General features: G+C 34.1%; 2 protein-coding genes across 4 annotated transcripts in view; both read left to right on the top strand.

The window, feature by feature from the left end:
• The first annotated feature begins 1,525 nt into the window (after window positions 1–1,525).
• On the top strand, window positions 1,526–4,349 carry LOC130806822 (protein STRICTOSIDINE SYNTHASE-LIKE 13). The gene is made up of 4 exons (XM_057672033.1): window positions 1,526–2,155; window positions 2,348–2,632; window positions 3,109–3,276; window positions 3,798–4,349. Exons 1-4 carry the CDS (start codon window positions 1,785–1,787, stop codon window positions 4,207–4,209), a joined length of 1,236 nt encoding a protein of 411 aa, XP_057528016.1. The 5' UTR covers window positions 1,526–1,784; the 3' UTR covers window positions 4,210–4,349.
• A 3,426-nt stretch (window positions 4,350–7,775) lies between these two features.
• The window catches only part of LOC130806808 (uncharacterized), a 12,464-nt gene continuing 8,835 nt past the window's right edge, over window positions 7,776–11,404 (top strand). For 2 of the 3 annotated variants that reach the window (XR_009040377.1, XM_057672013.1), the window contains exon 1: window positions 7,776–9,174. Coding sequence is in view for 1 of the 3 variants with exons in the window: in XM_057672013.1 (XP_057527996.1) it covers window positions 8,130–9,174 (1,045 nt within the window). In the remaining 2 variants the exon portion in view is untranslated. The remainder of the gene's footprint in view (window positions 9,175–11,404) is intronic. The other variant, XR_009040376.1, reaches the window with a different exon arrangement.

Raw genomic sequence — 11,404 nt, 5'->3', positions numbered from 1 at the left:
ATAACCCTGCAAGAGCCTTATAAGAATAATTTCTTCAACACAAGTATTAAATGATTCCAAATAGTATTTGACAACCTAAACTAGGCTGGACTTATTGTGAATGCCAACACGTTAATGGGGGACACAAGTGCACACACTTCATAAGCCAAGGAGATATATACCATCCTAAAACCATATGGCAATGGGAAGAAGGTCTCTAATAGCTTATAAAGCGTGTACACCATTTTCAATTCATCGATGTGGGATAACTCATCCCAACAATTTACTTTATTCATGTTTAATGGATGAAGGCCATTTTCATGTTTTTATAAAAATATATAGAGACGCTATTGTAATGAAAAGGAGAAAAGGAGAATTAGAAAGAAAATGATAAAAATACTTTTGTGATAATCTAAAATGAACCGTGGGAATTCCTCCAAAATGCACTCACTTTTACTTCATTTAGGTATTTTAAGAATAGAAGAAAAACAAAAAAATCATTTTTATACGGTTACATTTTAATCATTATTATAATTTTTTATGTTTTTTTGATATATAATTATTAATTGATTAATAGTCTTGAATTTTATATTGTATGCTCAATAATTATTAATTAATTATATATGACCTTTGAATTCATGAATTAACTACTACTATTACTACTCATAAACTCATTTAATTAGTTAGCTATTTATTACGTAATAATTATGAATTTAGTTGGCCTTTTTAACTAATTGAAACTATTATATTCTTTTACCCACTTCGAAAAAGAATATTTTTAGGTAAAAGTAACTTTTTTTAAAAAAAAAAAAATACCATTTTATGTTAAACTAATTGATAAAACTTGTTCGAAATTTCAGGATATTACAACGTATGCGTAGCATGCGCCTACCAACTAGTCATGTTAAAAAAACATGTGATTCATAAGTGTTTGTTGTGGTCAACACACAAAATTCATGCATTTTGCCTCGATCAAAACCCAATAGGGTGAATTTTTGACTCATTATGATTTATCTAAAAGTGGTGATGTTGATTCTCAAATCTTGAAGTTGGATTATAGAGATTGGAAGAGTACATAAAATAGTTTTGAATGAGTAGTGTTTAATAGAAGGGTAAAAATTTCAAACTAACCAAAAAAATGATTGATGCAAAATAGAAAGGTGGCTACGTATATGAAATTTGTCATGATTTTAAAATATTTTCTTTTTTCTTTTTCTATAAATATTTCAATAAGGTAGATTCAAAATAAGGGCCTTTAGACGACGTCTTAAAGTAAATAGATAAAAGTATTCTGTCAATCAATTATTTAAATAAGGTGAATAAATCATGTATTTTGAGCATGAAAAGAATAACCACTTAAACAACTCCAACAAAAAGTAAATAATCATACATAGATCAAATGACTATAAATTTCACAATATTTCCATGAATGTGTATGAGAAAACAACCTCTTAAAGCTTGTATCTCTCTATAAAGTAAACAATCATACAAGACTAGTATATCAAGTTTTCATAATAACTTAACTCTAAATTGGTTCTTATGTAGAACAATACAAATGTCATTGGCCAACCGATCAAACAAAAAAAAAAAAATTAAACTTACTCTCAACAACAACCAACTAAAATACTTTGTCACAAGCAATAAATGCTCTCTTAATCTAGATCCTACCAAATGTTGATTCAATTCTCACCTTATTATCATATCTATCTTTTGAATCATTATTATCTGCTACAAGGTACCCTAAAATTTTCTCTTTCAATTACCTTGTTGAATCCAATTAAACTTTTGAGATTCAAGACAAATAAATGGAGAAGAAAATTTCATTTAAAGATGAGGCCTTGGTGCAACATCCAATTCTTCTCATGTTAGTTGTTGTATTAGGTTTTATTTTGATGGATCCTTTTGAGATAGGTCCTTTAGGTGGCTATCAATTCACTCCGGTTAGAAATGAGATTGCACCTTATAAGGAAGTAATGAAACATTGGCCCAAAGATAATCAAAGTCGATTGGGACAATATGCAAAATTAGAATTTGTGAATCAAGTTTTTGGACCAGAGTCATTGGAGTTTGATAATTTAGGCCGTGGCCCGTACACGGGTTTGGCTGATGGTAGAATTGTAAGGTGGATGGGGGAGAAATATGGGTGGGAAACGTTTGCTACAGTGACGCCAACATGGTGAGTCTTCTCTTCTATTTAATCATTATTAAGATGTAAATTTAAAAAACTTCTTAAGCAAAAGAGAACAAAAAAAAATATTTTTTGCAATGTTAATTGTAACTATTGTTGGGAATTTTCATATTTCATATTTCATAATTGTTTTACCAAAAATAAATTGCTAAATTTCTATTGCTTCTAATGAATTGAAAGGTCAATGGAACTATGTTCGAAAGGAGTTGATTCAACCACCTCAAAGCAATGGAAATATGAACATTTATGTGGTCGTCCATTAGGCCTAAGATTTGATCGAAAAAATGGAAATTTGTACATTGCGGATGCTTATTATGGGCTGCTTGTTGTTGGGCCTCAAGGTGGACTTGCCACTTCACTGGCAACACATGTAGATGGCGACCCTATTCTTTTTGCAAATGATCTTGATATTCACAATAATGGCTCTATTTTCTTCACCGACACCAGTAGGAGATACAACAGAGTGTAAGTACTTCTCTACATTTTTAAAGATGATACGTCATACTTGATCTATCACCTTATAAAATATATAAAATTTGAAATACGAGTTATCCTAAAATTTTCCACATATATTTTAGTATAAAACACTGAAAGAAAAAATTTAGTTGCCATAATCTGTCTCTAAATAAAGTAAATCGTAAAGATTGACAATCATGTATTTATCAAGGTATAAATAAGTTATGCATATATCGAGTACTATTTATCGTATAGAAAGAGTATAAATGACTACTGAGGACTTTTAAAAGAAAAATGGTGAACATTGTTCGATAAATGCACATTTAGCTGGAATAAATTTTATTTGTTTTAATTTATATGCAGTTATAAATACATATCTATTTTTATATAAAGATTAATACATACGAAATGACTAAAACTAAGTGAGTAGAGATCATTTAATATGAACAAAATCAATGACTAGTGTGATTTCAAATGCTTTGCAGGCACCACTTTCTAATATTACTGGAAGGAGAAGCAACTGGCAGGCTTCTTAGATATGATCCATCTACCAATCAGACACATGTAGTTTTGGATGGCTTGGCTTTCCCCAATGGGGTTCAATTATCAAAAGATCAAGCTTTCCTCTTTTTCACTGAAACTACTAACTGCAGGTCTTAATAATTCTCCCTTCCTAAAATCATTTTCACTGTAATATAATACTCCCATGATCAACTACCAACAAATCCAATATTTTTAATAGGGTTCAAATTTTGGTTGGGGTCATGTTGATCTTCAACCTTAGTTTCGAATTGTTTGAATTAACCTGGTTACATTTGCTTTTTCTACAATTTTCTTTCACATACACCTAACTTTTGTCAATAGTTATTAATAAAAATATACAAAATTGATATAAATTAGTACATTGAAGAAATAGAGTGGGGCGGCAATGGGATGAGGCGGGTGGATATGGGACGGGTAAGACCTCATACCCACCATCTACCCACCACTCATGACGAGTAGGACTTTTCACGCCCACACCCACAAAATCATACCCATAATGGATATAATGCAAAATCCGTATAATTTTAGGCGCCTGTCATTTCTACACATGAACTGTTAATATTTCTTTGTTTTTGAAGACAAGAAAAGAAAAATAAATGAAATCTAACTTGTTGGAATACATGTAAGACAGATTGTTGAAGTTGTGGCTCGACGGTGGTTCAAAAACAGGACAAGTAGAAGTGGTAGCAAACTTACCAGGATTTCCAGACAACGTAAGACTAAATGAAAAGGGTGAGTTTTGGGTAGCAATAGATTGTTGTAGAACAGCACCACAAGAGCTAATGATCAAGAATCCATGGCTAAGGCGGTTGTATTTTCGAATGCCGCTTCCAATGAAAATCCTAGCTAGATTAATGGGAATGAAGATGTACACAGTAATATCTTTGTTTGATGAGGAAGGGAAGATCATTGAAGTCTTAGAAGATAAAGAAGGTGTAGTGATGCAGCTAGTTAGTGAAGTTAGAGAGGTTAATGGTAAACTATGGATAGGAACTGTGGCCCATAACCACATTGCTACTTTGCCTTATCCTGCCTTACTTTAAGCCCTAAAATCTTTATCAGATTTTGGTCTTTTTTTTATGTTTCTTTTTCATGAGCTTTGTTCATCATGCTTCTCTTGCATAATGTAAGAACTTGCTTTTTCTTTTTTTAGTGAATAATTGACACATAATTTAGACATGTACTACTATGTTTTCTTTGTCAATTTTGCCTACTATTTCATCATCTCTACATCAAATATAAGAATTACTTCAACAAGAGTGTTTCGATGACGATGAACACCTATGCAAATAAACCATTCTTAAAAAATTGAATTTTCAAGGAAATTAGGACCAATTCCTTGGATGAAAATCCTTTGGCTTTAAACTGTGTCTGGTGTGTTGGGATTATGGGTGGAAATGAGAATTTGAGATAAATATGCCATGTTTGATATAAGGGTTTGGGAATGAGATAGAAGAGTTTTAGTTCCCAAGAAAATAATAACAAGGCCCAAGGGTTGGTATTAAGTTGGGTGGGAAACAATTTAATCTACTATAACATCTATTATATATACCCATGTTTACTTAGAAATCTATTTTTCTCTCTTCTCTCTAAACAAACCCTAATCTCTATAGTTGATTTGGGTTATTATCATCCTTTTAATCTCTAAACAAATCCTACAGAAGAGTTATTTTTACTCATATATTGGGTTTTGATCTCTCTTCTCGTGAGGGTAGGGTTATGAATTTTGGTCTCTACTAGTTGATTTATTAATAAAGATTAATGCGATGATGCAACAGACACTAAAATTACAATTACTATCAATTACATCAAATTTAAGTCTATCTCAAGACTACAACAAATCGAAAGACCCTCTTTTAAAAGGTTGTATCAATCAGCGATGTAGAAAAGGATATTCACAATTATTAGATCTCATACACAACGATAATAGTTTTGTTAATTTTGAATTGTATTTGGCTAAAGTTGTTATTTACTTGCTAATTTTTATCTCTAATGTAAATGTCGAATTACTCTTTATTAAGGAATCATTTATTATTCAAAAAAAAACCAAAAAATTATTTGAAAATGGTAAAATGATAAAATGTTAAATTCATAATTTATTCCTAATCTAATTCCTACACATGGAATTGATACATAATCAATTGGGACAATCAATTTCCAATTCCAATCTTACCTTATTATCTTCAAATTATCATTCACACGTATCAAACGCCACGAGTGTGCAAAAAATATCTGCTCTAAATTATTTAACTTGATTATCCTGTATTCGGTTTCAAAATTGGATAATTCATTCAAGGGAGATTCTATATGAACTATAGTAGCAACGTATTAAGATACGTCAGTGATAGTTTTTCTAAAAAAAACTTCTACCATATGCAAAATTATAAATTCGGATCGATCGAGTATCCGATATTAAATTTCTGATTCAAATTAAATTAAATATCTGATTTTTCAGATTCAAATAAGATCATACTATTAGAAAAAGCGAATATACAAATTTATAAATTTGGATTGATCAGGTTTCTAGTTTTAAAGGCCGTGAACAGTGGAGAAGACATGAGTAGAGGTGTTAATTCGGGTGAACGGGTCGGTTTCGGACGGCTGTCATTCGATTCGGTTGTATTTCGGATCGGTTATTTTTCGGCTGTGTGTTATAATTAGGGATGGCAACGGGTCGGATCCGGGCCGAGTCCAGGTGGACCCGGATCCGGATCCGTTTTCAAGAGCAGGATCCAGATCCGGACCCGGATCCGCGGGTCCAATTTTACAAGACCCAGATTCGGATCCGTGGGTACTGTGGATCCAGTACCGGATCCGGGTCCAAAAACGGGTCCTTTTTTTTTTTAAAAAAAAAAAATGTATTTAGATTGCAATAAAGCGATATTTATGGACTAATGCTAATAATACATATAATTTCACAATAAATCACCCAAAAAAGTATTATACAACTTACCATTAAACTCACATACATCAACATTAATCAACCACTAAACACAAATAAACAAAAAACAACTCCACATAAATCAAAAATTACCATTAAACTCAAATAAATCAACATAAATCAACCAACAAACTCAAATACATCAACATTAATAAACCACTAAACTCAAATAAACAAAAAACTACTCCACATAAATCAAAAATTACCATTAAACTCAACATAAATCAACCATTAAACTCAACATTAGACATATATCTACTACTCAACATAAATCAAAAGTAATGTAGGAAAAAAAAAAAAAAAGACATATATCGACCTGCTGGGCTGCTGGCTGCGACCTGCGAGTCTGCGACAATGGAGTCGGCTGTATCTGTATGGGAGGCGGCGGCACTGGAGACGGCCTTGGAAACTGGAGACGGCGGCACTGGATTGGAGAGTGGAGAAGGCTGGAAGGAGGAAGCTGGAAGGAAAGAAGAATCGCAATAGGGTTACTGAAAAGGAAAATAAAATTTTCAAATTTCAAAGTTTTAATTAAACTGAAAACAGGGGTCAGGGGTAGGGTTATAGCCTTATAGTTATAGGGCCTTAAGGGTTACTGTAGTGATATAAAAAAAAAATAATTTTTTTTTTAAAAAAGAAACGGGTCCTTTAGATCCGCGGGTCCGAATCTGGGTATTTTTCTCAGATCCGGACCCGGACCCGTGAAATTTAACAGGATCCGGATCCGACGGGTCTATATTTTTAAGACCCAGATCCGTGAAAACGGATACGGATCCACGGATCCGGGTCGGGTCCAGTACCCATTGCCATCCCTAGTTATAGCGGGTCACACTCGGGTCGAGTTGGTTAGTCACGGTTCGGTTGGAGATCGGTTATTCAAGCTATCGGGTTAGCATCGGTTCGGTGTCGGTTGAAGTTCATGTCGAATATCAATCGGTCTCAGGTTGTCATCGGTTACTAATTGGTTCGTTTTTGTCGGGTATAGATTGGGTTCGCGTTTTTTTTAACAGAATTCAGCTACGTATTATTAATTACTATTGATCGAATCAATATCAGTCATTTTTTAATTGATGACAAGATTCCCTTTACTTAAAGCAAAATAGTTAAAATGCAAATCAATTAGTAATTATTACTTTGTTACTTTTACTTGTTTGACCGGAAATTAAAATTATAATGTTCTATCAATTTTCATCTAATTTCATTAAAAGTAGATTGACCATTAATTATTAACTCTAAACATATGAAACCATGTATTTATAAAATTTAATTTATTAAAATATCTAACACTTTATTAGATTAACTAAAAAGATGATTGAATATAAGTCTATCGTACTTCTATGTTAAAAATTGGTTTAGGTTTACAGCAGTTCGATCTAAAATTTGTTCGAGTTAAGTCAGTTTTAGCCGGATAGAATTTGGTTTCGAGCATGATTCGGGTTGGATATGACTTGGGTCGGTCATTATTATGTTCGCGTAATCTCGGTTAACGGTTATGTCTCGATTACAGCTTTTCCATTTTCTATTGTCAATCGGTTCGGGTACTGTCGGTTCGATAAACCAAAAACAGAACACATTTTCGGATCGATTTACTTTCGGTTTCGATTCGGATTTTCGAGCCGGGTCACTTTTGAACAACTCATACTTGACTAAGGATAAAGAGGTCGGAAAAGCGTAGAACATATGTGCACTACCTTTACACATCACGGCCATGGTCATCTGAAGTAGTATGATCAGTGACCTTTATCCAGCAGTACTCCACGACACTTACTGTCATTCTTCAGCTCTCATTTTAACTCACTCCTAAATTAGGGTTTAGCCCTCAATTGAATATTTTGATGTTCAAGTTCATTCAATTTCATGCTATAAATTGAAGATTCTGGGTCGAATTTCTATTTCTAAGCCAGGTAATACGCTAAATTGAAGATATATCGATTGGATTTTAAGTTTTCTACACGGTTCTTCTCGTCCTCGTCCTCCTCAACCCTAAAAGGATAGGAATTTAGTGTGTTCGCCACTTGGTCTATGGCAGGCAATGGCCTGCCAACGTTGGGCCGTGTAAAGCTAGCTGATATTGTAGCCAAGGAAGGCCTTCCTTCTGATTCATACAAGGTATCTGTATCAACATTATGTCAATCCCTAGCGCAGTACTCTGCTGCTATTGTTCAATTTCCTGCTGCGGATGGTGCTCTTGTGCGATCTTGTCTTGAATCTGCCCGTCTCTACTTTCACCACCGGCCTTCATACCCTTCTGAAGATATGATTCATACGAATGAGTCACGAGAGTGGTGCAAAACATCTGGTTATTATGCAGATCCCCAACTCTGGCAGGAGAATTATGATTTTCGACCCGGGTTGACACCTGCAGAACCCGGGAACGGTAATGATTTTTCTCCTGCTGGTTTGGCTGATATTTTTGCGTTGCTGGGAAAAGCAGCAAGAGACATATTAGATGCCATAAGCTTTAATTTGAGCTTGCGCAGCTCACCTTTCACTGAGATTCTTGATAATGTACCCTTAAGAAGCAGGGAAATTTCCTCTTCTGTGTTGTCTGTTTGCTGTCAAGCTAGGCCTACATTCCATGGAGCACAGCATCATAACTTAACAAGCCAAGAAGATGGTAGTTTGATGATGTTTCATGAGCATGAACATCCAGCTGATAAGAGTTTGATATCTATTGTTAAGTCTGATAAAGCAGGTTTGCATATAAGAGATTTCCAAGGTCATTGGGTTCTTGTTGACGGAGATCTTGGCCCTCAAGAAGCAGTAATTTATCCTGGACTAGCATTGTATCAGGCAACTGCTGGTTACATAAACCCTGCACTTCATAGGATCGAAATCAACAATCCTCAAAGTAACATTCATGGGAGATGTTCTGTAACATTTAAACTCATGCCTAAATCAATGACTAATCTAAGTTGTTCTGAGATGAGAGCTGCTGGTCATGGAGTTGAAGCACAGTTCCAGCTTCCAGTATCAGTTGATGATTTTATGCAAAGACCACATCCTACTGACAATCATTTGAATCGACAGAGTGTTCCAAGTTTCAATTTTTCTGCTACAAATGACGGTACTTGATTCTGACTTCAATTTCATCATGTGGTTTGCATGATTTCCCATTTTTTTAGTTAGGCTGGCACATGAAATATGATATTAAGACTTGGGTACATGTCCTAATGTACTAAAGAAGTATTAGCCCAAAATAAAGTGTCTATCATCAAAGATACATGAGCTTTTTGAGGTGGAATGAAGAAGAGTAAGAGTACATAGATTTGCATATGCATAAATTTTTTGTGCCTCCCTGTCAAAATACTGTTAATCTCTATAATCTTGTTATCTGTTTATGTCTTTCCCTTCGGATTGTTGGATTTGTGTTGCCAAATCTTTGTTCCTTCCAAAGAGTGGAAACTACATGTGCATGACTTGGGGGCAGCTAGCAATGAAGGTGAAGCTTGAAAATTCTTTTGTTTCCTTTGGATTGCATGTGATTTTTGGGAAGATTTTTTTGAAGTTTTTGTAAATCTATGTGGCTCTATATATCAAGGATTGATTTGATTTTGAATATTATTGTATGGCTAAGGCGTCTAGGCGGAATCCACTTTAGTGACATCTGGATCCTCTCGCTTGCTAATATAACTTTACTGTGTATGGTTTGGCAAATCTAAGCCCTTGTCTTTATAAAGGGTTGAGAAATAGGAAAACTTGATAAGATGCTAATGCCCCACCCAACAACTAACCCACCGGCCACCTTTATCTTATGCCCCACCCAATAACTAACCCAGCAGCCACGTTTATCTTGATGAGACTTCGCTACTGTAGTGTTCCACAATCATTATCACCCACTTTCCTCTTGTTACCTCATCTCTCATTCTATATCCTCTCTCTTTTCCTTTCAAGCTTAGTTTAAAAAAGCTATGGGTTGAGCGCCTAAGTAGGTGTTAGGCGAGGCGATTCCTTAAGGCGAGCGCCTTAGAGCGCTTCTTGGTCTTAGCCCCAGAAGAATATGATTTAGGGCGAATACCAATCTCATGAATTCTCTTTTTTGTTTCTCCTCTTGTTTTATTTGCTGTTTTCTGATTTTTTTTTAGGCTTTTTCATTTATTTTATACTCCCTCCTATTCACTACAAGTGTTCCATTTACTTTTTGGACACTATTCATCTCTTACTTTTAATTTGTATTTTATTATTAATCTACAAGTTAAAACATAGTCAAGTGAGATCTTGTTTAATTCATCTCAATGCAAGTATTATCCATATCAACGTTTTATAATTTTTAATTATGCACAATTAAGATATTTAGGATTGAGTAAGTGCATCGGATAGAGTGCATAAAGCAAATGGGACACTTAAGGCGAATAGGAAGAAGTATTCGTATTTAGGTGCGCCGTGCGCCTCCCACCCGAAAGCTATGGCATGCGTCCAATGTCTAGAGCCTAGGCCATTGGGTACCTTAGTGCCTTAGAGCTCCTCACGTATTATTAATATAAGCTTCCAAATTTAATTATATGTTAAGTTTTGGTAATAATAATCTTTTTAGCAAATCTTGTATGAGACTATCTCAGTGTCTCATCATGAGACTAGCCCATATAATAATTTATTTATCTAATTGATCACTTTGAAATCGTAACTGATCACTTTAAGGTTATAAGTGATTACTCTAAGACAATAAAAAACTATCACTTTAAAATTGTAAGTGATCACTTTAAGACATTAAGTGTATATTAGGCTAGCCCAATAACGATGGTCTCACCATGAATCTGTTTCATTTGAGAATTTTTGATAATCTTTTAAATTTTGGATTTGGGAAATTAATGTTGAGCGCTGACCAAGTTGTAGTTGAACTTGGAATTTAAGGAAAACTATGAAAACATAAAAATGACAAGTTAACATATTCAACTACAAGAAGTTTAAATTAGGTGGGTCATTTGCAAGCTCAATTAGGATGATTTGTGGCTAACCTTTTGCCATTTGAGGTCTTACTACGCTGTCACTTTGGCCTATATTTTCTCGCTAAATAACATGTTAAAGGCTAAAGCTTATGAAAACTATATTGTTAGCTTTGGATTATAAATTTCATTTATAGCCTGATTTAGTGATCAATTGATGTTGAAAGTTAAATAACAATCTACGTTTATTGCGGAAAACGACAATCAAGTTGAGTATCAAAATAGTTACTACCTTTTGTTGCGAAATAAATAACAAGATAACAACAATGCCAAAGCCATGATTCCAAAAGATTGGGGGTAAGCTACATTAACTATAATTAGTATCAGTTGTCGTCAGTTTAAATTTTCTTTCTC

The sequence above is a fragment of the Amaranthus tricolor genome, chromosome 1 (assembly GCF_026212465.1).
Source record: "Amaranthus tricolor cultivar Red isolate AtriRed21 chromosome 1, ASM2621246v1, whole genome shotgun sequence".
NCBI classification, from domain to species: domain Eukaryota; kingdom Viridiplantae; phylum Streptophyta; class Magnoliopsida; order Caryophyllales; family Amaranthaceae; genus Amaranthus; species Amaranthus tricolor.
This window is presented reverse-complemented; position numbering and strand designations above follow the sequence as displayed.